The 25,867-nt window shown below is 38.0% G+C and overlaps 4 protein-coding genes and 1 pseudogene across 4 annotated transcripts; 2 read left to right on the top strand and 3 right to left on the bottom strand.

The window, feature by feature from the left end:
* The first annotated feature begins 6,168 nt into the window (after positions 1-6,168).
* Positions 6,169-8,526, top strand: LOC103340590 (thiol protease aleurain-like). The gene is made up of 8 exons (XM_008244021.3): positions 6,169-6,517; positions 6,648-6,769; positions 6,939-7,054; positions 7,164-7,237; positions 7,337-7,601; positions 7,749-7,880; positions 7,993-8,128; positions 8,215-8,526. The coding sequence occupies exons 1-8, from the start codon at positions 6,324-6,326 to the stop codon at positions 8,250-8,252; spliced, it is 1,077 nt and encodes a 358-aa protein (XP_008242243.2). The 5' UTR covers positions 6,169-6,323; the 3' UTR covers positions 8,253-8,526.
* A 1,086-nt stretch (positions 8,527-9,612) lies between these two features.
* LOC103340589 (Pentatricopeptide repeat (PPR) superfamily protein) lies at positions 9,613-12,246 on the bottom strand. The gene is made up of 2 exons (XM_008244019.3): positions 10,088-12,246; positions 9,613-9,998 (listed from the first exon to the last, which is right to left on the bottom strand). The coding sequence occupies exon 1, from the start codon at positions 12,001-12,003 to the stop codon at positions 10,216-10,218; it is 1,788 nt and encodes a 595-aa protein (XP_008242241.1). The 5' UTR covers positions 12,004-12,246; the 3' UTR covers positions 9,613-9,998; positions 10,088-10,215.
* Positions 12,247-12,788: 542 nt separating this feature from the next.
* LOC103340587 (FRIGIDA interacting protein 1) lies at positions 12,789-16,696 on the top strand. The gene is made up of 13 exons (XM_008244017.2): positions 12,789-12,948; positions 13,059-13,255; positions 13,364-13,413; positions 13,768-13,834; positions 13,996-14,068; positions 14,309-14,364; positions 14,847-14,943; positions 15,192-15,276; positions 15,478-15,540; positions 15,738-15,797; positions 15,975-16,067; positions 16,240-16,302; positions 16,422-16,696. Exons 1-13 carry the CDS (start codon positions 12,887-12,889, stop codon positions 16,524-16,526), a joined length of 1,071 nt encoding a protein of 356 aa, XP_008242239.1. The 5' UTR covers positions 12,789-12,886; the 3' UTR covers positions 16,527-16,696.
* On the bottom strand, positions 16,659-22,020 carry LOC103340588 (tubulin-tyrosine ligase). The gene is given in 16 exon segments (XM_008244018.2): positions 16,659-16,854; positions 16,857-16,980; positions 17,147-17,304; positions 17,430-17,499; positions 17,614-17,688; positions 17,857-18,180; positions 18,365-18,522; positions 18,705-18,870; positions 18,975-19,116; positions 19,457-19,564; positions 19,850-20,106; positions 20,200-20,325; positions 20,522-20,738; positions 20,839-20,963; positions 21,299-21,535; positions 21,644-22,020. Coding segments are annotated over 16 exon segments (2,577 nt in total). The 5' UTR covers positions 21,911-22,020; the 3' UTR covers positions 16,659-16,831.
* A 1,769-nt stretch (positions 22,021-23,789) lies between these two features.
* LOC148914554 (putative pectinesterase/pectinesterase inhibitor 45 pseudogene) lies at positions 23,790-25,006 on the bottom strand (annotated as a pseudogene).
* Positions 25,007-25,867: the final 861 nt, after the last annotated feature.

The following is a 25,867-nucleotide window of genomic DNA, read 5'->3' as shown; positions in this document are numbered from 1 at the left end:
CTATGCATATTTCATTGACTTCATGATGATCGTTATCATTTTCTTCTCAAAGTTTCCAAAACCCTAATATTATTGAAAATAAAAAACTATATAGAAAACAAAATATATAAAAATATAATGAAGCACCTAATAATGGGATAATAATTAATAGTGGGTCGATGGTCGGTTTATGATCTCATCACAGGCCCTGTGGGATTATGGTAAGCATGATGCAGTTTTTTGGCCATCGGTTCAACAACCAGAGACTCAGAGCATGCAGCTATTGCCTACATATTTGAAGTCTGACTTTTTCAATCAAACCGAGTACAAATCAAGGGCATGCTGCATATAAATACATACGTGTGCTGCAACCCAAACTTTGATTGTGTTAGGTAACAGAATCTTATATTACGTATTTGATATATGTACTGTAATAACGTTCGCATATGAGAAAATTTATGTATATATAGTATGAGTGTGTTATAGGAACTACATAATTAACACGCAGTGAAACTTTGTCTGAGTCAAAAGTCAACCATCCACTAGCATTTCTTTTTTCTTTTTTTCTTTTGAAGAAATACATACAAAGTTTTTTTTATGGTCGAAAGAAATATATACAAAGCTTGATTTGGTCTCATGGTGTGTGTTGTGTCATCTTCTAAACCGTGTGGGCAGTCAGCGAATTTGTAATGTGTGCGTAGGTTTTGTATGGATAACTTTGTGTGCAAGAACGGTCCACTCCATGCCTTTTTGTCCAAGTAGAGGATGAAAAGGAGGGGAAATTTATTAGAATTTCGGGTGTGAGTGATGTTAACATAACATTATTTTTGTGAGTTTTACACTTTGAATGATCGAGAAATTATGGGTTGTTTACAAGTATGCATGACATCAATTGTCTCGTCTCCTCCAAGTATGAATCTGTTAAGTTACAAGTACGAATTCTCAGGTCACTCACCGACGCACCGTGATTGATGCTACCACTGGGGAGAGGTCATGTGGTTGGTTGCTTGGTGAACTAAGGGTTGGGTTCTTGGTGAATGGAAACATAGGAGGGCCCAAAGCGCATGGTTGGGCTTCATGCAAAGTTTGATATTGAAGATAAAATATGGGGGTGAATGGAAACATACGAGCACTTTGGTCCAAGATCCGTATGATGAAATAATACCAACCAAATCTGCTTACCAAAAATTAGATGATTATAGTCTCATGGCATCTCTTCTCCTTATGAAGACAAAGATCTTTGTTTGATTCCTAATTTGGTTGGATCCCTTGGAAGTAGATTAATGGAGTGAATTTTTTATGATAGAAAAAAATATATATTATGTAATTTAGCAAGGGACTCACTAGTATATGGTAGTTTGGGGCAATTGCTCTACTACTAGGCAAGTTTTTTGGGTTCGAATCACTAGATTCATGTAGTGCGTGTAAATTTAGTATATTATCGTCCTTCAATAAAAAAAGTCCCAAAAAAAAAAAACTACACTAAAAACGATAATTCAATTATCCGGATTTTGAATATTCTAATGGTCCAAGATAATGAAGATTCTCCGGTCACCATACCATATGTTAATTTCAAACCAACTATTGGACAAAAGCGCATATCGATAAATCTAGACTGAAGAAATAGATGGATGTATTCATGCACCAAAAAACAAAGAATTAATGGATGTTTCAAATTATTTTATTTAGTGGTTGAAAATAATTATCTTCGAGATATTTACAAAAATTATTTTAAAAATCCATCTACATGTTTAGATATTGGTATATGAGTAAGTACTAAGACCATCCCAAATGGTTGGGGCTTTAAAAAGGATTTATAAAGCCTCATTTAGAGCTCCAATGGAATTTATGGGACTCTAAAAGCATCTCTCTCACAGTGAGAGACTTTATATTTGGGGCTCTATATTAGGGGTTTGATATTTTTTGTATGATGTAATTTAATTTATGTGCTATTTTTTTTTTTTTGGGTTAATTTATTTATGTTAGTTTTTTTTTGTGTGAACATTTCAACCTTAAAAAATTAAAAAATTGGACAAGATTTGAAAACATAGTTTTAAATAAAATATAAAAAAAAACCCAGCCATTTAGAACTTGAGGGTTGTAGTCTGAGTAACTTTCATCAACAAAAAAACCAAAAACAATGAGACAAGCTTGTTGCAATTGGCCAATTGCTTAAAAAAATAGAAAAAGTAGTCAGCAACTATCAAAATGGGCGAGTAGGACGCCGTTGAGTCGCAAGGCAAGTGAGCCAAAAAATTGTTGGGCTGACAGCTTTTTCCAAATGTGGTCCCCACCGAGTTTCAAGGGTTGCAATCAAGTACACAGATTTAGATTTAGCTCCGGTTAGGCTCTATCATTTAGAGCCCCAAATTCATCGGAAAGGTTATAATGAGAGCTTAAAGTGAGGAGGTTATTTGAGGAGGTCAAATCTCACCATCAACAAATGTAAAAAAATCATGAGACTTAAACATTTTAAATGTTTTGACAGTCGGGTCGGTCTCCTCAAATAACCTCCTCACTTTAACTCCTCATTGTAGAAGCTCTCCAAACTCATACCATTGTGAGTGGTTTTTTTCAAAGAGTTTTTATTTATTAGAACCCAAAGGTGGTGCAGCCCATTTTAGAGCCCCCATTGGGGATGGCCTAAGTACCACGCTATTTTGATCTTCATAATTTGCCTTCTTTGTGGCAAATTAATTTCATGAAGGTTTAAGAGTGAATAACATACGACCGAGGGGTTTACCTCAGCGGTGAGGTTCCTCCCCCTTTCCCCCTTGTCACCCGTTCAATTCTCATGAAAAGTGCCCCCCTCCCCAATCGCTATAATTCAGAAGAAAACAAGAAGAAGTGAATGACATATAGAAAGTTTCAACTCAAGTGATAGGACACTTATTTCATTCAAACTCTCATTGCCACAAGTTAAGGTGAATAGAAAGAAGGAAAAAAACAAAGACCACATAAATCATATAAAATATCTAATTCACTTACATTTTCCAATATTGACATTTTCGTCAATGTCTGTAATTGCTTAAAAGATTATTTTATAATTGACATCGATGTGTAAAATGCATCATGCATGACAACATTTTAGGTGATAAGGATTTAGGTAGAATAGAAATGGGTCGATTGATTTCACCATCCGATCATTTAGGCTCTGTTTGGTTCATAGGAAATGAGACTTGGGGATGAGAAATCAATTACTTTCCCATGTTTGGTAAGTCTAGACATGGGAAATCGTTTCTTGACCCATGAGAAAGTAAGGGGGAAAATGAAGTCATCCTCTCAACTTGGGTTTTGTTTTCCCTCCTCATGGGAAAGTTTGGGAAAATGAGCCAATATTAAATAAATATTTTTCATGACCATTTTGTTCCCATTAACAATTTAGAATTACAATATATTATTAAATGCATTCTTTTTTTATTTGATTTAATATGGGTATAATTGAAAATTTATACAAATTTCGTTTTCCATTCCTACTCAAAACAAACATAGGAAAGGAAATAAAGTGATATCTCTCAGTTACTTTTCCAACATTACCAAACGTAGGAAATGATTTCCCCTCAAATTCGTTACATGAACCAAACGGGGCCTTAGATGAAAACACCTAGAAAACTGAAAGTCTTGGGTTTTTTTTTTTTTATAAAGATTTTGTTTTGGATTTTGAGAATTTTAGAAATTTTAATGACGTCTAGATACATATTTATTTTACAAATTTATAAATAAACCCAATCCTAGACATGTATTTATAAAAAAACCCAAGCATTATTTAAACATAGAAACACACCCAAAATCAATCCCAAAGTCAACTTTTTGGGTGTGTTTATAAATGGGTTTTGAGTATGTGTAATGATGGGTTTTGGGTGTGTTTATAAAGTGTTTTGGGTGTTGGGTTTTTTTATAATTTCAACCTCCATTTTGGGTGTTTTAGTGAAACTCCCTATTTATTTCGTAGGTCCACACCGGTTCTCCAATCCCTCTTGTGGGCCCAATTCTCAATGATATTTCATCCCCTTGGTTTGTTTTACTATCCAACATCATTTTCGTGCTGTCCCATATCTTTTTTTTTTTTTTGGGGGTAAAATCAATGGCTCTTCTTTGAAGATGGACAAAATAGTGATGGTGGTTGATTCCATCAATTTGACAATAAAAACAAACAAAAGTTTAACTGCTTCAATTATTGAGCGTAGAGAGGGAGAGAGAGCAGTTAGGCCAGTCGTCATTATTTACATAAATATCTTCAAATTGGTACCTTCATTTAAGGTTATTTTGTTTTTTGTTTTTTTTTTTCCAATAGGAAGCACGGAAAATATGAGGATTCATTTATTGAAAATCAAGAGATATAAATGGGGGATAATGGAGATTGACTTGGATTTATATAATCAATTAACAGGGCGTCCTGAATAAAATCAAAAGTACCTCTATCTGAAACAAAGAATACTCATCTTCAAGGGAGATGTCAAATACCAAACATCAAATTTAAATTTGATGGTTGATGTGGCAATTTGACATCTTACATAGCTTTAGAGATCTCCAACCGATATGTCAAAAGTGCCACATAGACATTTAACGGTTAGAAATAACATCTCACATCACTCCAACTGAATTGTCAAAGTTGATGTGAAATGAAGGCTGGAGGTTCAGCTATTATTTTTGATATCCCAAAAGCAAGATGTCAAATGAATATTTTATTATCTTTTAAAGACAGCTGGTTGTAACTGTCATTTATTATTTTCCTTTTATATTATTTTTTTCTTCTTTATCTTAAATGATTTGACTGCTACAATAATTATTTATTTGACAGATCGGGTTAAGTATAAAAATGTGTAAATATCAAATTGCCACATCAACCATCAAATTTAAATTTGATGTTTGGTATTTGACATCTCCATTGGAGATGCTCTTACACTTCCACCCGATATGTCAAATTAAATTATTATTTTATTACTTTTTAGTGTTGATTCATTTTTAATTAAAAAGAAAAGAAAAGAAAAAATAATAAAATATTCATTTGACATCTTGCTTTTGGGATGTCAAAAATAACATCTCAATCTCCAGCCTTCATTCCATATCATATTTGACATATCGATTGGAGTGATGTGAGATGCTATTTCTAGCCGTTAAATGTCTATGTGGCACGTTTGACACATCGATTGAATATGCTCTTAACCGAACTAAACCAAATCCTGCCAATAAATGTGCAACATTATTGGCATCTGTAGGAGCAAATTGAAAAATAAATTTGGGGACTAGTTGTAAGAGACATCTAACATAAAAAATCTGCCCCATTGATTTCGTTTTGAAAAATCTTAGGGAGACCATTTAGATATTAACTTGTGTATCATCTCTCTAATAGAGTGTGAGACCCATTGTATTGGTGGGCTCCACCTCTATTACAGAGATGGTACACAAGTTGGTATCTAAAGTTGGTCTCCCTAGCATAACCCTTTGGTTTTACACACAAATAGTGTACTTTGAGGTAAATTGAATTCAACAACAATTAGTTTGGTTTGATTGAGTTCAACTCGGTTTGGTCTATTGAAAACCCTCCTATATTAATTGCATTTTAAAGAAAATTGGTTATCACAATTTACTATCATATTTCAACACGAACATTAATATCAGTCATTTAACACCAAAACTAAAATCTCTAGCACATTCAAATTTGACATCAATCTATAAATTTCTCTTTGACATATAATACCAAACCAAACGGGCCACTAAATGAATCACTGTGGTTCGGTTATGTGACTAATTTAAAGCTTAAAACTTTACCATTCATTCCAAAACTATGATGTTACATTAATTCGGTGTCCGATTAAATCCACACAAACAAAACCAAACTAGATACACTTTTACATTCACTTCATATGATATCTAATATTGTAAATCACCTTTAAGAATTTTTTTTAATTTTATAACAAGATATTCAATAGTTTTATCGTGATTGTTTTGTGAATTGGAAAATCAAAATGCAATATTCATGTTTCTAATGTAAATTAAACAAAACTAAAAATAAATAAATAAATAAATAAGAAGGAAAATGCGTTTGCAATACAAGCGTTAAACAGAAACGGCCCAAAAATCTTTGGGTCATGCCGTACGTCATCAACAACGGAACCAAAAGCCTAAAAGTAAAGTAAATTACCGCATGCGTATAGAATTGCCCAAGGTACCCGCAGCCACAGTAACGTGGCAACTGTTGATTGGTAGCTTCGCACAATAAGAAGCCCAATCAGTGCATTTGCAGCACCAGAGAGACCCTCGTGACCTCAAATATTCAACAACAAGAATCTCCATCTATCTTCTCTCCTCCAACATACCACGGTTGTCGGAGAACAACAACAATGGCTCGCGTGACGCTGGTCTTGTCCGCCGCCTTGGTCCTCGTGGCGATCAGCTGCGGCGCAGCAGCATCGAGCTTCGACGAGTCCAACCCCATCAGATTGGTATCGGACGGCCTCCGTGAGCTGGAGCAGCAAGTCGTCCAAGTCCTCGGCAACTCTCGCCGCGCCCTCCACTTCGCCCGCTTCGCTCACCGGTGAGTGGGCCTCCCACACTCAGCACTCCGTCCCTCATCACCGTCCGATCAAAAAGAGATTGAATTCGTTTCTGAAGTCATGAGCTGTCGTTTTAGTTAATTAACTTTGTTTTTGTTTGTGTTAATGAAGGTACGGGAAGAAGTATGAGAGCGTGGAGGAGATGAAGCTGCGGTATGAGATTTTCTCGGAGAATAAGAAGCTGATTCGATCCACAAACAAGAAGGGCTTGCCTTACACTCTTGCTGTCAATCGTAATAATATTCTGAAGCCACCCTTTTCAATTTTTACTCTGTTTTTCTCTGTTTTTAGTTCATAATAATAATAATAATAATAATAAAATAAAGAGAATAGAGTAGTATTTTGGGATTTGGGATTGGGTTTTGATTGTGTGGTTGCGTCGATGAATCGATGGCGCCTCAGGTTTTGCTGATTGGAGTTGGGAAGAGTTCAGAAGGCAGAGGTTGGGAGCTGCCCAGAACTGCTCTGCCACCACAAAGGGCAGCCACAAGCTCACTGATGCCGTTCTTCCTGAATCGGTATACTAAAAGCTTAGTTTTTTTTTTTTTTTTATTTTTATTTTAAAAATGGACAGTCAAAACCCAGGTCTCAAATTCTTGTATTATATTTGTTTCTGTGTGTGTACAGAAAAACTGGAGAGAAGAAGGCATAGTGACCCCAGTTAAAGACCAAGGTCACTGTGGATCTTGCTGGACATTCAGGTTAGTTTAATTAGCTTAGGTACTTTTAGATCATAGTTAAATGAAATGTGTGCTAATTAAGTGCTTCTAGTGTTTAACATAAATATGTGGCTGCTGCAGCACCACTGGGGCTCTTGAGGCAGCTTATGTGCAGGCATTCGGAAAGCAAATCTCTCTCTCTGAGCAGCAGCTTGTGGATTGTGCTGGAGCTTTCAATAACTTTGGCTGCAATGGTGGGTTGCCATCTCAAGCTTTTGAGTACATCAAATACAATGGCGGTCTCGACACCGAGGCTGCATATCCTTACGTTGGAACCGACGGGGCTTGCAAATTTTCAGCTGAAAATGTTGGTGTCCAAGTGCTCGACTCTGTCAATATCACCCTGGTAAGCCTAGAGGGAGTGAAAAAAGAAAAATTAAAGAACTTGTTATTTCGACACGCTAATCCGACTGAAGTAGTTGATATAAGTACTTTTGAGATGTTTTAAGTTGAAGGAGCGCAGCTTCTAATTGTTATAGGGAAAATTATGCAGGGTGATGAACAAGAACTAAAGCATGCAGTTGCGTTTGTGCGGCCAGTCAGCGTCGCCTTTCAGGTGGTCAAAAGCTTCCGATTTTACAAGTCAGGAGTCTACACCAGTGACACTTGTGGCAGCAGTCCCATGGTGAGTTTTAATTTCTGATTAGGTGAATGAGGCAGAGTAGCCTTAATCTATGCTCATTTATCAAATTAAGTAAAATGTTAACCTAATTAATCTCGTATCTTTTGTTTGGCAGGATGTGAACCATGCTGTTCTTGCAGTTGGGTATGGAGAGGAAGGCGGTGTCCCCTTCTGGCTCGTCAAGAACTCTTGGGGAGAAAGCTGGGGTGACAATGGCTACTTTAAGATGGAGTTTGGGAAGAACATGTGCGGTAAGTTTTCCGGTTAACTTTGGATTATGTTCTTGGCTGGGAATTGAGGTGCAGAGTCTTATTGATTTCGATGATCTGGATTGCAGGTGTTGCAACATGTGCATCGTACCCGATTGTTGCTTGAATTGGAAGAAATGGTGGCCTTGCTGTGGATATGTAATACAAAATTCATCTTGTTTCAGTCTGGGATGTTGTACTGATGGAGTAGTAGGTTTCCAGCTTGAAGATGAAGAGGGGTTATTCTTGAATGGTGATTGTAATGTTTCAGTCTTGCTGCACAAAATAAGATACAAGACTTTACTTATTTACGGCCACTGTAATGATAAGCAACAAAGACCTCTGTTTAAATTATCTTGCCATTACACCAAAAGATATCAATCTAGTATTGTTTAATTTAATGCTTGATGCTGTTTATATGTCATGGAATTTAATCCTTTAGAAAAGTAAATTAGGGTGATATTCATGTTTCCTCACGATAACACCCATCTGGATTATTGCAAAGCATGACTGACAGACTTTGCTTTTCTCATTTCAATTTATTTTTCCTTTTAAGATGAAGGGTCACAAGAACAACAAAGTCAAGTTCCCACTATCACAAGCAACTTGGATCGTTAGGCCAATAAGTTGTAAAATTCTGATATCTATATATTCTCTTTATTTGGCTTGATAAAATTCTGATTTGTTTGTAAGGTTCTAAAGGAGTCGAAGCTCAGAAACAAAACTACATAAACAAACTTCTACGTCTAGCAACCCCACTCAAATCTTCCAGTAGATAAAGTCCAAACCCTTTAGGCACACCCTCCCAAAAACTACACCCCAAATCTAGTTTTGAGCTCAGAGCTGCCAATTTATCCGCAAGGCAATTTCCTTCTCTATATTTATGAGAAATATTGCAATCTTTGGACCTAAGCATCTTCTGGTAGCTAGTCACCAAACTGTAATTTGGATGCTCTTCCTCCAACTCTGAAGAAAGCATTTTCACAGCAATTTGAGAATCATATTCAATATCAAGTGGGAACCATTCCTTGTGGCACGCCAAAACTATTCCATGGTAAAGAGCCCATAATTCAACTTGCAGAACTTGCCCAAAAGCCCATGTTTGCAGTGAAACCACCAAGCCAAGCACCAGAGTAATCTCTGAAGAACAACGCCCACCAAGCCAGCACCAGAGTCCAATGGCTCCATCCTCAGATCTACAACCATCAGTGTTTAATTTTAATTTGTATCTGCATCTGCCCTCCGGACATCCTAAAGTCCTGATTTTTGGCTTCAACCAGAATCACCAATTCTAGGAAACCCTATTGGGAGATCCATCATCTTTTTCTTTAATTTTTTTTTAAATAAAAAAAATTCCTTTCATTAGGCTTCCGTTGTCATGGTTAACTTTAATCCTTTATTTCACTCCTTCCAATTTATGTATTGCACAAAGTTTAAATCCAGAACTGACAACACTGCACCGTGAATCTAAACTTAAAAGCCAAAAAGAAAAGAAATAGCTGAGAGTATATATTTTGTGAGATATTAGATTCAATGAGATGAAATTCATACAACAGCAACTTCTCGGGTAACGTGGCAAAGCATCCTTGGTGCTGGTGGCAATGATTTTCATAATTTAGAAGAATCATTTGCAAGCCTTCAATATGAAACGAGACGAGCAAATCAATTATGACATACGCACTTGCTGATACGTTTGAAGTAATTAACATAGACAAGTATGCACAAAAATTATTCTATGCGAAGTGATTTGTTCAGCTTATGAAGCTTTGTAATTCCTCCCTCCCCTTCCCTTTGCCTTGCCATGACACTAGATCCATGGTGGCTGAGAAGCCGGAACATGAACAAGTATAACCTTGCGGAGTGTAGGGCTGGCCTATCGAAGAATTGTATCATTGAGCAAAAGTTGTATGGCAAGGCTAATATACAGTCTCGACTAAAAATGAACATGGGCAAAGCACTTACTAGTTGTCGACTCATTTGTGTCACAAACTGCCCATGCTTCATTCTGATACTTGAACTACCATTGTGGGAGGATCTTGTCCAACCACTGCAAGCAGTGTTCTAATTCCACTTTTGTGGTAGAGCTTCAATCAAACAGCCACTGTAATTTTTGCATTTGCTCTCAAATGATCAGCTCTTCGTGAAGGTGACATACCCAAATTCAGATCCTTATATGCAATTTTCTTAATGTGATGGGCTTCATTAGGCATCCCAGCCTTCATGAGGCAAGATATCAAAGAATTTACGGTGATGTTGTCTGGGGCACATCCAATCGCCAACATCCTTTCAAAGTTGCTAATTGCCTCTGACATTCTCCCTTTCATACAATTCCCGAGTATGAGAATGGTAAATGTCACTTTATCAGGGCTACATCTCTTCTCCTCCATCTCTGCCACAATTAGGTTTGCCTCATCAACATTGCCAGCCTTACAAAATCCATCTATCACAGGGTTATATATAAACGGTCGTGGAATGACATTACTCCACTTCAATTGCCTCAGAAACTCATGCGCCTCCTGTAGTCTATTCTCCTTGCACAAAGCATTAATAAGGACAGAGAACGTATATGCAGATGGTGATACATATTTTGCATTCATCTCTTGCCAAAGCTTTAATCCCTGACTCAGTTTCCCAGCTCGACAATAGCCATCAATTAGGGAAGTGAAGGTTATAACATCCGGGCGATAACCATGAAAGAGCATTTTCTCATACATAGCAAGTGCAGAAATCATGTTACCAGACTTACCAAATCCATCAATCAATGCATTAAAAGTAACAGAAGTTGGTCCAACTCCAGAATTATTCATCTCATCAAAAAGAACAGAGGCCTCCTCCATCTTACCCAATTTGCAGTAGCCTGATATGACTGACGTAAAAGTTATAACATCCGGTGAAAGTTCGATTCTTGACTGAACCTCCTTGAGTAAATGACACCCTCTATCTACTTCATTAGCCCTACAAAGTCCACTAATTAGTGTGTTGTATGTAACGATATCAGAGTAACAACCAAAACTCTCCATATCACTGAAAAACTCAAAAGCCTTATCAATTTCTCCAATTTTGCATAAACCTCGAATTAGAATATTGAAAGTCCAACTATCCGGACGACAATGCGAACCCATATGCTTTCTAAATAAGCAAACAGCCTCCTCTACTTTATTCTGCTTAACCAACACATTGAACAAGTTATTGTACACAAAAGGCGACAATCTAACCTCACCACAGTGTACCTCATCAAGAAGTTTCTCAGCGTTATTTAACTTGCCCATTTGGGCATAGGATGATACCAATAGTTCTACAATCGAATCATCAGGCGTATGACCGTCACTCCTCATGTAATCAAACACCAACTTAGCAGAATCTTGAAGACCAATTTGACATAGAGACCTCAAAAGAAAATTGTACGTCCATACACTATGGTTAACACTCAAACTGAGCCTACTAAGCTCAAAGAACTTCAACCCCAGTTTCGGATGGTTTAGCCGTCTAATAACCTCGAAAGCAATAGAAGGCGTCAAGTTCTTACTAAGATAACCCAAGTAAGAATCCAAAGCATGCGAGCGAACAAAGAGAGTGCAAACAACCTTAACAAACCAAGCCTCTGGGTTTGATATTACCTCTATTTGAGGTCGAGCTCCTCCATGGGCAAGACTGTGGAAATGGGAAATGGCGATCTTGGAGGCTCGAACCCAAAAGGTGGGACGGGCTGTGAAGAACAAGAGGGTCATCTGCACCGCCACGCCATCACTTGGCTCAGCTCTGCTCTCGTAGATATTCTCAATCACAATCCTTGTCTGGGTTTGATTCGTTTGACCAGGTTTTCTTACAGGTCGCCCGGAAATCGAATTGGGTTTTCGATTCGGATCCTTAGTCTTCATGGAGATGACGAAAAACCCAACAATGTCAGCATAGCAATCCAAAGCCTCATTGAAAAGTTAGGGCGAAATTAATCAGAACAATACATAAAAGATGAAATGAAGAAAAACCCAAAAACCAGAAATGGAGGACGAAGCAAAAAGCCTGAAATTTGGCTCATTTTTCTGAAGCTGTGATGGCTCTGCCTTAGGGTTTATCACTGGGGATTTTAGTTGGAGCTTGTTTCACTGACCGGCTAAGGTAACATTACCCATCTTTGAGACTTGGTCTGTGGCTCTTTGGGCCAAATATTAAGCCCAATGCTTTGACACTTAAACAGTAGGCAAAAAGTTAAATTTTGCTCCATGTTGTTTGTCATCGATTTAACACTTTAGTCCGTGGGTCTTAATTTTGTCAATTTTATTCAGGTAGTTTTAATTGATAAGGAGTTAATTTTGGTTTACGTAGTTTGTCAATTTATCACATTATGTTAAATTTTGTGCTCAAAACATAACGGAATCGAAGAATTTGACAAATTTTATAAGGTGTCCTTGAATTGGTTGGTTTTAAAATTATAAGGATGGAAATGGAATCTAACTAATGAAAAATGACATTGATTTGCATATTAGAAATCTCATGCTTCAATTCTACTGACATCATAGTATGTGTGTGTTTGTGAGAAATTCTTCTCCCCTATAGTTTACAAACTATAAGGTTTTAAAGTGATTTTTTTTTTTACTAAATAACATTATTTAATTCATTATTAATTAATTAATCAATTAATAAACAAGTATTAACGAGCAAGCTCTGGGAGAGTCTGAGAGACTGAACTTCCTTCTTTATAAAGGATCGAACTTGAAAGAGAGATCGTAATTCACATAGAAATTGAGAAATCTGTGATCAGAAATGTCAACAGAGAGAGAGAGGCACGCTTCGTTGCCCTCGACGTCTCCCGAGGACAACGCACTGTAAGTCTTCCTCAATCTTCGTTGTGATTGCCACACAATGCGTGAATGTGTTCACTTTCTGCTACCTGATTCAAAAATCACTGTTTTTGCTTCCATTGCTTCACTTTAAGGTTTCTGGATATAATGCATGAGGCTCCATTGTTCGGTCACCGGAAGTCGAGAAGCCTTTTCGGAAGTGTTTTTTACTTGATTATACTCGTAGGCTATGCTTCTCTGGCTGTCGCAGCTCCATGGATTTTTCATCCCATACGCGATTTAATCCCACAATTGCTTTGTAGTTGCAACGTCCTTCTTCTGATAGTCACAGGTTTTTTGTAATTTTTGATCTGGGAATTGTTCAATTATAGCGAATTTTACTCTTTACACATCAAAATTGAATCTTTGATGCACTAGAGCTTGTGTTTAACGTTTTCAGGCATCTTTCAGCAGTATCTGGTATACCAAGTTCAGAAAATACGCTTACAGGTAACCTTTTTGTTTAATTAGTTTTCTATTTCCTAGGATGGAACCCACATTATACACAAATACAACTTCCGGGTAGCTACACCCTTTGAACTGAAAGTTTATGTTGGTGCAAAAGTGTCATCAACACCAAAAGTTAGTTTATGGGGGATTAATCTTCCCCCGAGTTTCAGAATTGGATATTCCGAGTGGGAGTGACTCTGATAAACTTATTAAATGGATCCAGCTTCTAAACTGCACTCCTGTTTCAGTATTACTTGTCCGGTAGTATTTTTTGTGTTGGGGTGCTAAATTTTGCTGTTACATAAGCTACAACTTACTTGGTTTGTTAACCACGAGATGCACATTGTTTCACAGGGGTATTATAGTTTCAGCCAGAAGTTGAAGCATATTGTTCGCCTACCTTTTGCAGCTACTTCATATGGTATGCCGGTTTGTGTTTGAGTTGTTTCTTTGGTCTGTTTTTTCCCCCTCCGTCTTGAAATATGTCTACCTATTATTTTTCTGCTGTTATTTTCTCCCTGAAAATATTTTTATTATCATTATTATTTGAATTTGGTTTCTGATATGTTGCTTGAATGTTAGGAACTGCTGCAATGTTACTTGTCATGGTCTGGAGACCCCACATCAGTTTCCTTACTCTGCCCGCAATTTTGAGGTATCAACACCAACCTATGATGCTGACCATAATCATTTCTTAATTAGAATATGTATCTGTTATCACCTTTCCAGTTTCTTTACCCCTTTTCAAATCCATGATTTCAACAACATTAATGATTTCAAATTCTGGCCCAGGAAATCAAGATGTCGTGTGGACTTTGGTTGGATAAATTTGATATGAAAACTATTTTTATGAATTGGCCCATGACTGAATATTGATTACCCTTAAATTTTGCAGGACTGTTATGGTAATTGAAGCAATATGTGCCGGATCTTTTATGAGTATCTATATTGGTGAGTTTGTGTGCATTTGGGAGGTGCATTTTAATTACGAAGTTTGAAGTATTTATTGGGTTACTTGCTAGCTTACTTGGGGAGCTTTCTTGGTTGTCATGCTGGAGGGTGGAGGCTTAATATGGGATCCTGTCTTATAAGGGAATTTTTTTTTGGATCAAATAAGGGATTGTTTTTTAATCAGACCTTATTTAGGTGATTTGAAAAGCCTCTTTATTCCCTAATTTTATGCCCAAGAGATTTAAAATTCTTCCATTTTACCGGATGGAATTTCAATGAATTAGATTCACAGGGCATTTGGTATACAATTATTTCATGCTGGTTATGTGAAAAAGTTATCCTTGCACTCAAACATTGTACTTAATCCTGTATTTGTATCATATCTTGCACAAACTAGAGCTGCAACAAGCACACCTATATACAGAACATGAGCTCTTGTAATTGATTGTAGTCACATCTCATTTTAATTCCGGTGTTTCCAGGTTATGTTCACCAGTACAACTCATTAAATTCCCAGCCTGATGTCTTAAAGTCATTATATTCTCCTCTTCAACCCTCAAGTTCTTTGGAAGGTTTGAGGTAATCATCTTTTTTTTTCTTTTTCTTTTTTCCAGTGATATCCTATAATCTTGCTTCCAACCTTTATAAGAATGGAAGAGAGATACATCACAAGAATTTCTAACAGTGCATAACCAAAGATACTTGGATGAACTGGAAACTGCTATATTTCATGCATCCTAAGGGAAGAAGTTTCTTTTGCTTGTGCACATGCAAAGAGGCATATGCATTAATACTTCAATTAAAACTGATGCAATAACTTGTGACAGGTATCATGATGCTGGTCGACTCTCTGATCAGCAGATGGCTTTGTTGCAATATCAGCGTGAAAACCTTCATTTTTTGAGTGAAGAGGTATCTCATGATGTATTATTGAGATTGGTGGTTGTATTAGTGCACTGAATCTTCTAACATGCAGTTCCTTCAAGTTTTCGACTAATGCTTTTAGTCACTGAAGTGTGGCATGGGAAATTTGGTGTTCCATGTTGCATATTAAGTTTTTTCTGGTCGACTTTTTATTATTGTATTTTTTATTCTTATTCTAAACTTGTATAGATCCTTCGATTGCAAGAGTGCTTAAGTAACTATGAACGGACTAATGATGGAAGCACACCTCAGGTAATTAATTTCTATTATTGAAGTACTCTGTTGAATAGGAAAAGCTCTTGAAGTGATTTCTAACATGGACATGCATATTTTAGGATTGCATGCTTGCTTGCATGCCTGCCATAGTAATTTAAGCAGTGATCTTGTTTCATGCTATTTGTTATATGAAAAATGATCAGAGCAATGCTTACCAGTGTCTGTTTTTGCAGGTTGACCTTGCCCATCTATTGGCAGCTCGTGATCAGGAACTACGGACAGTTTCTGCTGAGGTAATACCTGGTTTGAATACCAAGTGGGTTTTGCTCTTGATACTTTATGAAAAATCAAAGGTTGTTAGTTTGATGCAGTTAGCTGATATCATCAGAATGAATTTGAATGTTTCATATGTTGTTGTCCATCACATAATCAACGTTAATAGTTAACTCAGAGATATATTTACATTGCAGATGAATCAATTGCAGTCTGAGTTAAGGCTTGCTCGGTCGTTGATAGCTGAGAGGGATTCTGAAATCCAGAAAGTTCGGACGACCAACAATCAGGTATCCTACTGTATTAACTCTTAATGTTCAAAATTAAATATTTGGTTAATATCTGCCCGAAACCCTAAAAATCCTGTGAATCAAACCTCATGTTTATGCAGTTAGATTCTTGTATTGCATAGTGTTTCTCAATTCTTCGGTTTCCTACCCATTTTAACTAATATTTGAACAGTACGTAGAGGAGAATGAAAGACTGAGAGCCATTTTAGGAGAATGGAGTACTCGAGCAGCAAAGGTATTATCGTCCCTCCTTAAGTTATTTGTGAATAGCTACACTTCGTCAATGTAGTTGGCTTATCATTTTCTTGCCATGAAATTTTTTGCTAACGAATATGGCGATTTGTGATATTAAAGCTTGAACGAGCATTGGAGACTGAGCGGATGTCCAATCTTGAATTACAAAAGAAGATTCCAACGCTCAGAAGTCAATCACAATCCTCATCTGAACCAAGCAAGTAGCTTGGTGCTTCATCACTTTTTCTAGACGTGCATATTTGTAATTCTCTCCCTTTCATTTACTTTAGTTTGGGGGAGAGAATTTGGGAGGGAAAACGGACACGAAGCATTACACTTGTACATAACAATTGTGAATAAATCTATCAAAACAAAGCCCTAACTCTTTTTCAAAATCCAGCATGTTATGCGGAAGGATTAGATTACAACTTTTCCATTGTACAAGACATAAGGGAACAATTTGTGGATTTGATGGCCCAAAACTGCCGATACGCAATCCTTACAATTCTATTTGGTCCTCTATAGCTCAATTACAATGGGCTAACATGAGTTGTTCGTTCAAAAAGAGACAACCAAAGACATAATTGTAAAAGTCACGGCCTCTAACTACTTCCTTGTCTCCAACTATAGCCTCCATATCGTATTTGCATGCTCTTCCACAGTCAGGACAGTAGGTCACCTACAAAGCGGTCAAAATTGCATTATTTGCACATCACTGTTTGAGACTAGCACGAAAGTGAGTTCAGCAATCCCTAATTTTGCAGAACTTCGGACTTCAATAAGTACCCTCTTTGATACTAAAGTGAAGAATCAGAAAAAGATGATGTTGCTTAAAATGCACATACCTCCAGTAACTTTGGCTGGAAAGTACTATCAAGCATGACATCCACCCCATACATGGCCCTTGATGTTGTACTATGCATCTCTGGATGTACTTGTGCAGCTGCCTCAAAGACTGATCGGATCATTTTCTTAACTCTCAAATGAATATCCAACCAGTTAACTGCAACAAACACAGAATCAACGAAAGAAGTTAGTCAAGTATGCTTAGCATGCTAAAAGCCTATAAACCTTTTCTCTTGAGGGTGAAGCAAGCAAACGAATACGAACTGGACATGCCCCTTATACCTTGGTGCTCCTGTTCAAATTCCCTCACAAATTCAGATGTGTTCTTGTGATTCAATGTCCCTCGGTAGTTCTGAAAGCCACAGTGAAGTGGTTATGAAATGAATTAACATCATATAAAGTCCTGTTGAATAATTCAAAAACTGAAGTATAATCCTTATGCTACGGCATGCTGTGCAGAACATACCATAACAGTAAAGTGAGTCTCATACTCAAACAAACTGTGCTGGTCTAAAGAATATTGGTTGTTTGCCAATCTAACCTGAAATGGAGATGAAAATAACTAGTTGAAAAGATAATTCTTACAGATAATAATTCAAACAATAAAGATCTGAAGGGATGTTCTTCCCATCAACTCCACAGAAGGTAAAAGTATCCATTCATGATTGGAAATCAGAAAGAATCTACTCAACATAGACAACGTGCATACCCAGAAAGTGTCTGAAAGAAATATTTCCAAAGGGTTCATACTCCGGACTAAAACTATGTAGCGGATATCAAATTTTTTCCCTTGGAACAAAGCTGGGTGCTCAATATACTTCTGACATATCTTTGGTCCAGTCTCCATGAGCCGTATGATAGCAGATATATTACCAGTGACAGTTGTATCTATAGTTCGTGCCATGTTCCAAGGTTTTAAGATCCATAGATTGTTAAGTCCATCTCTTTTACGTACACAATAGTCACCAATAAGTTGAGACAGATGTGTTTCAAGATTATATGTAGGCTGCAGCCATTCGGGAGATCCATGCGCCTGTTAATAGGGGGTAAAGAGATTCTGTTATTTCACTTTTGGTAAACAATTATAATAAGCAGACGATTGTCTTGAAGGGAGAGAACTTAAGATATTTTAAACTGACGGACAATAGACAAAGAAGGATCATGTAGAAGAGAATTAACACTAGCATTTACATCCAATGTGAATCTGGTTTCTTAACCTTCTGAATAGTCTCTGCCAAATGATGTTTCATCACAATACACGCCTCAAAAGGAAACTGGTTTATGTACTGATTGTCTGTTATTCCTGTAGCCTTCTTCATATCCTCATCCACCTGTGTACACGTCCATATGATTTCTGCATCCTTCGGATCAGTGGCTGAAAGCACCACCCAAAACCGAGAGAGAGAGAGAGAGAGAGAGAGAGAGAGAGAGAGAGATCTATCAGAGCATGGCAACATAAAATACACACACTCAAAATATTCTAAAAGGAGAGTTCCTGAACAAGTACATAAGAAGTTAAGCCTAGAAAGTCATGCAAAACTGAATTACAATACTTACTGATTACAAACTCAGGACGTGTCAACAGTTCTTCTACTTGAGGTATATCAGTGTACACACGTAAAGCCGAGGTTTCACTACGATGCAGGCTTCTTGTTGGACATGAATCCAACGTCAGAGAGGTTAAATTCTTTGATTTCAAGCTCCGCCGGTGCTTTTCATACTCCTGCAGAAATTAATGTCAATTAATATCAAAATTTTCGACAAGCAACAATTTGAAAATAAATTATAGCTCAAACCAAATCCTAATGTTTTATTAGGTAACCATACTCTAATAAAATAATTCTCTGGTGTATTGAACCAAGCTGTGAGTCTGGCAGAACGTTGCTTGTCCTCTCCAATACCAAAAAGATAATCACGAGTGCACTCATAACCTTTTTGAACATTCTGGATTGGCCATAATATCGAGAAGCTGAAAATAATACAACCAATAAATTATTTTAATTACCGTGGTAGTTTCTCATACAAATTACACCAAAGGCAAAGATGTATCAGTACAAATTATGCATACAACATCTCCATGGACCTATGTAAAGGACCAAAAGGAACATAGGCAAGTAAATCCATTACTCCAAAGAACCCAGGTTTCTGCATCTACCTTTCAAATTGCCAATTTTGCCATACAAACAACAAGAATGAAATTTCTACAGTACAATTATAAATTGGATACTAAGTTCATCTAAGATGACGAGGAAAATTCGTAAGAAAAGCAGAAAAGCAAATGGAAAAATAAAACAAAATAAAATGACAACCTCACAGCTGATGCTAGTGTCCCCTCTGGCATGAAGAGAAAAGGTGCCACTCTGAAATTTGGCTCATCACTATGCTGCAAAGCTGAACCCAGCTCATCCATCACGTATCTACAAAGAACAACAAAGCAGAGGATCATCAGTTCAAAGTAAATAATTGGCTGTTTGTTCATGGATGTGCAATTTATTTATTCTGTGACGATAGTGATCTCAATTATTCAAGAGATACAACAAAACACCAATCAAGCAGAACCACAGTACAACGATATGCAATGCTCCACTACAACTATGCTTTTCTATTTGAAAATACTTTAATAATCTACCGCTTATGTTCATGGACACTTTCAATGCATGAATCATCGAGAAATCTGTTTTCTTTGAGATTGAGAAACATACAGTACAGAGGTCTCGTCGATCTTCTCCTCATCTGCAAGTCGATATGTCATTAAATATAGCCACATTGCATTTATAACACGATCAGTAAGTGGCTCATCTGCAGTCCACTCAGGAAGACGTGGCTGAAGCACTGAGTCAACCACATCCTTTTCAGTTTCAAATATTTTTGATGCATTGACACCATTTAATACTGAAAGACTAGGAAGAGATTCAAGAATTTGAACAGCACTTTCTCCAAGAGGGCCAGGAATATCCACCTATAAAATAAGTTTACATTTTAATTATAGTCAAAGTGGTTTGTTCAACAAAGGAACCTTTATGCTAGAGAAAAGTATTCCTGAAGATATTACCTCCAGGGACTGTAAAGAAGGAAAATTCCTGAGTAACTGCAACAAGTCACCCACTGCGGTCTCTTCCAATGGATTTCCCCGAAGATTCAAGTATGAAAGACATGGAAGCTGAAGAGGTGTAAATGCCTAACAAAGAAAAAGAAAAAGTAACCATATCAGTGAATGCTGCTAGTTTACCAATCATCAAAGTATGTTCTTTGACTCTAAAAATACACCATCATCCTTTACCATTTTATGTAAAATAAAATATCAGACTTCGTCAGCAGAAATAGTAAAATGGTTTATGAAAAAAGTGAGAGAGATATATAGAAAATGCTTGAACCTTATTGAACAAATTGTGAATACATCTATTTGACAGATCAAGATCAGTGACTTGCTTCAATGTGTTTTTAGGCTGGTCAACGCTCCCTGGATTTTCCTTACCATACACTCCTCCACAAAACCCCAATGCCCACTCACCATAGTTGGAGGTAAACTTTGAGTTATATATTTCAAGATTCGACAATTCTCGAAGAACTTTATCTGCCAATTCATCACCACTGAGTTGACAAAACAAAACAAAACAAAATCTCTCAGTAAAGAAGTGGCTCAGTTAAAGTAGACATTAACACCTTTCTGAATATTAATAAGCATGCTTACCCATTTTGTACAACTGGGTTATTGTTCAGCCATAGAGCTCTTAGATTTTTGAACTTGGTAACTTCCTGAACAACTACTTCCACATTCTCAAGCTTATTTCCACACAAGGATAATGCAAACAAACCCTGAAAGTATAAACATACTAGACTTTAGGGGAAAAAAAAATACTGCAAGATGTTCAAAAAATCGCTGGGCGGTAGGCGCACCTAGACCTTCTTTTTTTTTTTTCTTTAATAAATGGATTGATAATTATTTTGTATTATAAATTATAAATTTATTTTGAACTGCTTGAGGAAGAGAGAGAGAGGGGAGAGAGGCAGCTTGAGGTAGGTCTTCTTTAAAGTCAGGGGAAAAGAAAAAAAAAAGGACCCGACCCGCCCAGGCCGCCTAGCGCGGCAGCGCCTATGCCGATTTTTCGAACACTTCTGATTGGGTTTATAGAGCTTTAGAAATGACATACTGGGCACTTAGTAGACAAGTCTAAGCACGACAGCGTTTCATCATCGATGTCAAGGTCCTCAAGCTCCAACCACCTTACGTTCCCGTTGGCTTCAGTAATCTCATTTTCCAGTACCTCCAAAACGCTCCGTTTTGCATTGCCCTCACTCAAACGGTCCCCTTCTGAATCAGAATTCAAATCAGCATCCACACACATTATCGCCGCCATCCTCTCAGCCAACCCAGGAACTTCCATCAACTACATAACCAAACAAACCCCAAAATATTAAAGCTTCATTCTTTTCGAATTTTTATCGGAAACCAAACAGAGCACTAGAAAATCAGGACGGCTAGAGAAGTAAAGAACCTGCTTGTAAGCGTCGGAGAGGCGGAAAGTCCAGGCGTGATCGATAAGGAAGACGTCGGAGTGTTCGGGCATGGAGTCGGAGGTCAAAACAAGACGCCGCTGACGGCCGTCCTCGGTGGGCTCGATTTGGAAGTGGGACCCGCCATCGAAGCTCTCCGAAAGAAGCTTCTGGAACAGCTGGCGGTGCAGTGACTGAGGCAATCCCGAGGCTGCCAGAAGCAGACCGTGAACTTTGACGAAGTCCTCGTAGGTTTCGATTCTCGTCATTGCGATTGTCGACTGCGTACGACGAGGTTTCCCTTGCAGTGTCTGATATGATGAGTGTCTCACTGGTTTTGGCGGCTGCTGGGTGAGAAGAGGAGGAAGAGGATTCTAGTTTCCAGGAGAATTTAGATTTGGGTTGGGCTTTATTTGGTTCCACAGTTATTCGGCTTAATGGGTTGGATATTGGTTGGGCCCACTTTTTAGAAAGTTAAAAATAAAAACTGCATATAATTAAACAGTATAGCCGGCGGCTATACTATTTATTATAAAATTAAAAAGAGAAGCCCATATTGACTCTTCTGGGTCGGGTCGGGTAGTCTTGACCCAACCTGAGAGGAATAAACCAACGACGACGATCTGTTTGTAAAGTCCATGTCGTTTGCTGGAACTCCCTCCCTCCTTCTGAATGTACAAACGACAAGTCATAACTCTCTCAGTCACTAAAGCTGTGTGGCAGAGTAAATGGCGGGAGAGAAGTTGCTGACGCTGCAGATAGATGACTTCCGATGGACTTGGCCGAGCTCGTGAGTGGTATCATCGTGCTTGAACAGCTGAACTCTAAGCCTCCTGTAAGTAATTACCCATTTCATATTATTTCGAAGAAATTAATCTCTTCCTTTTAGCTTTTGAATAGATTAAAGCCAACCCTTCTACTGCACTTGTTTCAGAGTTTTTCACACGTACTTTTTGTGTGGTTGAGTCGTTGACATTTTTAAAAAAAATAAAAAAATATAATCATTCCGTTGATAAATTTAGAAAACTAGTTCTGAGAAGCATTTTCTATTGTAATTCTCTTTCAAACTTCATATCTTTTGCAATTCAAAATCATCATCTTGTTGTTTTAGTAGAAAAATAAAGAACCCAACTGAAGGCAGTGTTCGAAAAATCGGCCTAGGGGGTAGGCGGCTACTAGGCGGTAGGCGGCCGCCTAGGCGGTTCCTAGGCTGTAGGCGGGCGCCTAGGCGGATCCTATGCGGTAGGCGGGAGGATAGCACCGCGATTTCACCCTAATCGTTACGGTAGGCGCCGGGGAGTTAGGCGGCGCCTGGGCAGGTCTGGTGGCTGCTTCTCTACTCTTCTCGACCCAACCAGTGGCAGCGACGGCTTCTTCTCTACTCATCAGTTCAGAGGTATCTTTGGATTTTTCTTCGTTTCTTTGTAGCTGCTGCTGGGCTCATCTTATTTCAAAAGCGTGCAAGAGGAGATGATGGAGGCAGAGAAAGAGCAGAGACGATGGAGATAGAGAGATATGGGAGGTGATGGAGGCGGATAGATGAGAGCTATATAGGACACAACGGATAGATAACTGAAGATAGGGTTCGTCCATAAAAAGGTGAAAACAGGGTTAGTGAAACGCTATGGTTCACTTGTGGGCTGCTATTTTAACGAGGTTCTCTTATGCGCCCATACACTAAAACACAACCTTATTTTTGGAACACTGACTGAAGGAGTGTGAAGTGTTGATATAGCTAAACCCCACATTTTGCAGGACGTGGTCTTCTTCTTTTTCCTCTTGATATTGCTCAACTTTTAAACCCCCTTTTGTATTATAGATTCAAGGTGATCTTCTGTCTTTGAGTTTTTTCTGTTAAACTGTAAACCATGTACAAAAGAAGAGAAGTGAAAGAAATTTTTGCCCACTTTGCAGCACCACAAACAAGACATCCTTTCCGTCACATGTACAATTTATAATTCCACCCTCACCACCGGGACAAATGTCTATCCTCTTTCTGGAAGAAGTTTTCCAATTAAAGCAAAATTTTGAAAACATGGTAACCTAGCATTCAATGAATTGTTTACATGATGAACAAATGTTCTCATACGTAATTCATTTTTTTCCTTCTTTTCGTTAGGGCTAATATATATTAGTGTGTTGCAAAATACAACAGGATGCCAATTTCCCTGCCTTGTTGATCAGTTTGAAACAATAAATTGACAACATCACCATTTCAATCCAGACACAGATGTTCCACTCTTGTTGATCAGATACTCAGTCGTCTCGGTTCGACAGATGAACTCCTTAGTTTTCAGATAGGCCGAAGCGAACAGGAACCCCCTTGGCCCTGAGCCAAGCATTCCCTTTCAAGAAAGTCCCTACAGTATACTTCATAGCCTCTGGCTTGTCATGGTGTCTATCCATCTGAGTGAATCAGATCCTCAATTGTTGAGTCCATCACTATGGTTCTTGAGAATTCCTTCCATGGCCTCCCGAGGTAGGTCTTAAACTGAGACTTTACTGGCTCAAGATCTTTGTCAGGCATGATTTTGCAATCCTGCAGAACTATTCCTGTGGTTTCCTGTTTGTCAGCCCGTCCCTGGGCAGTAACAATGTTTTGTTGGTTTTCCATAGGTTTCCTGACGTAGATCAAGCAGTTCTGGAAGATAGCAGCAGCGTCACCAAAGATGAAATCAACGGTGCCTGAAATGACACAGCTCTTATAGAACTGCCGATGGGTTTGTGCATACAAGGTGTCTTGGTACCCTTCAAATCGGCAGTTAAGAAAAATAACACGGTCTGCTTGGACTCTTGCCGCCACTGCCTGATGCTTCTCAGGACCTGCCGTGTTTCTGAATCCCATGGACTTTGACACAAAACCTTCTCCTAAGGCCGCTGAAACAGAAACAAATGAAAAAAAAAGGGAATAAGTGCCATTGACAATGGCATTAACTTCTTACAGTAAGTATGGAAGTGGAGCATATCATATGGTTTAAAATGGTGAGTTAGGCCTTATATATATACCAAAGAGATGCAGTTTGGAATGATGTCCTAACCCCGTCTGCAAAGTTCTTATTCCCGGTGATGATGCTCTTCTGTGACCCATCACCGGATATGGTAACATTTGGCATCTTTTTTGTCACTATCAGAGTCTCATCAGACTCCTCCTTTAACGTAGATGATATATCTGAATTTTCATAAGGGTAAAAACAAACTAATAAATAAAGATAGCAAGTGTGTGTAATTATTTGGATCTTGACTCTCTCTTGGGTTCACCATAGAATGAAAAGGAAAAATTGCGTTGAAGAAGACTAACATTGGATAGCCATTGAAGGCTCAGAAGACAAACGCTGCATCAACACAAACCCAATTGAAAAAACCATTATCATTTTTAGAACCACTTTCCTTCATCTCGATGTTCATTTTATATTTGTTACATTGGTTGAATGGATCTCACAGGGGAGCCATGGCTGGGTTGGGGTTCCGAAAAAGGGCGGGGCGAATGGATCTCGCGGGGGTGGGGTAAGTATTGGGTTAAATGTATAGCCGAGCGGCTATACCCTTTAAATGGAATATTTTAAACGCATGCCAGCAGTATCGCCGTTCGGCTATATCCTATAAATAGAATATTTTGACATTATAGCCGAACGGCTCTACTCCATGAATACAATATTTTAAAAGCCAACGTATAGCCGTGCGGCTATACACTCTGAATAGAAAATTCTGAACGTATAGCCGTTGGGCTATACTATCTAAATTGAATAGTCTAACCGTACGGCCGTGCGGCTATACTCTATAAATAGAATATTTTGACAATAATAGCCGCACGGCTATACTCTATGAATACAATATTTCAAAAGTCAAACGTATAGCCGTTCGGCTGTACGTTCTGAATAGAATATTCTAACAGTACGGCCGTTCGGCTGTACTCTATAAATAGAATATTTCAACAGTTTAGCGATAGTTTTTTAAAAGTCTAGCCGAGCTGCTAGACTCTCTAAATAGAATATTTTTACGGTATAGCCGGACGGCTATACGCTATAAAGAGAATGTTTTAACAGTACAGCCACTCGGCTAGTAGAATATTTTAACCGTATAGCCGCACGGCTATACCTGTTGAATACAATATTTAGAGAGTATAGCCGACCGGCTATACCCTTTAAATAGAATATTTTAACAGTATAGCCGCGCGGCTTTAATATTTAATTAGAATATTTTAAAAGTATAGCCGTTCGGCGATACCT

This window comes from Prunus mume, linkage group LG8, assembly GCF_029339155.1.
Source record: "Prunus mume cultivar Tortuosa linkage group LG8, ASM2933915v1, whole genome shotgun sequence".
Classification (NCBI taxonomy): Eukaryota; Viridiplantae; Streptophyta; class Magnoliopsida; order Rosales; family Rosaceae; genus Prunus; species Prunus mume.
The sequence above is the reverse complement of the archived record's forward strand: the minus strand, read 5'-3'. Positions and strand labels throughout refer to the sequence as shown.

Excerpts from the sequence above, each read along its gene's own strand:
- LOC103340590 (XM_008244021.3), top strand. The coding sequence starts at position 6,324 with ATGGCTCGCGTGACGCTGGTCTTGTCCGCCGCCTTGGTCCTCGTGGCG. Across the intron at positions 6,518-6,647 it reads TTCGCCCGCTTCGCTCACCG|GTACGGGAAGAAGTATGAGA; the intron begins GTGAGTGGGCCT and ends GTGTTAATGAAG. Across the intron at positions 7,881-7,992 it reads CTTGTGGCAGCAGTCCCATG|GATGTGAACCATGCTGTTCT; the intron begins GTGAGTTTTAAT and ends TTTGTTTGGCAG.
- LOC103340589 (XM_008244019.3), bottom strand. The coding sequence starts at position 12,003 with ATGAAGACTAAGGATCCGAATCGAAAACCCAATTCGATTTCCGGGCGA.
- LOC103340587 (XM_008244017.2), top strand. The coding sequence starts at position 12,887 with ATGTCAACAGAGAGAGAGAGGCACGCTTCGTTGCCCTCGACGTCTCCC. Across the intron at positions 12,949-13,058 it reads TCTCCCGAGGACAACGCACT|GTTTCTGGATATAATGCATG; the intron begins GTAAGTCTTCCT and ends CTTCACTTTAAG. Across the intron at positions 14,365-14,846 it reads TTTTATGAGTATCTATATTG|GTTATGTTCACCAGTACAAC; the intron begins GTGAGTTTGTGT and ends CGGTGTTTCCAG.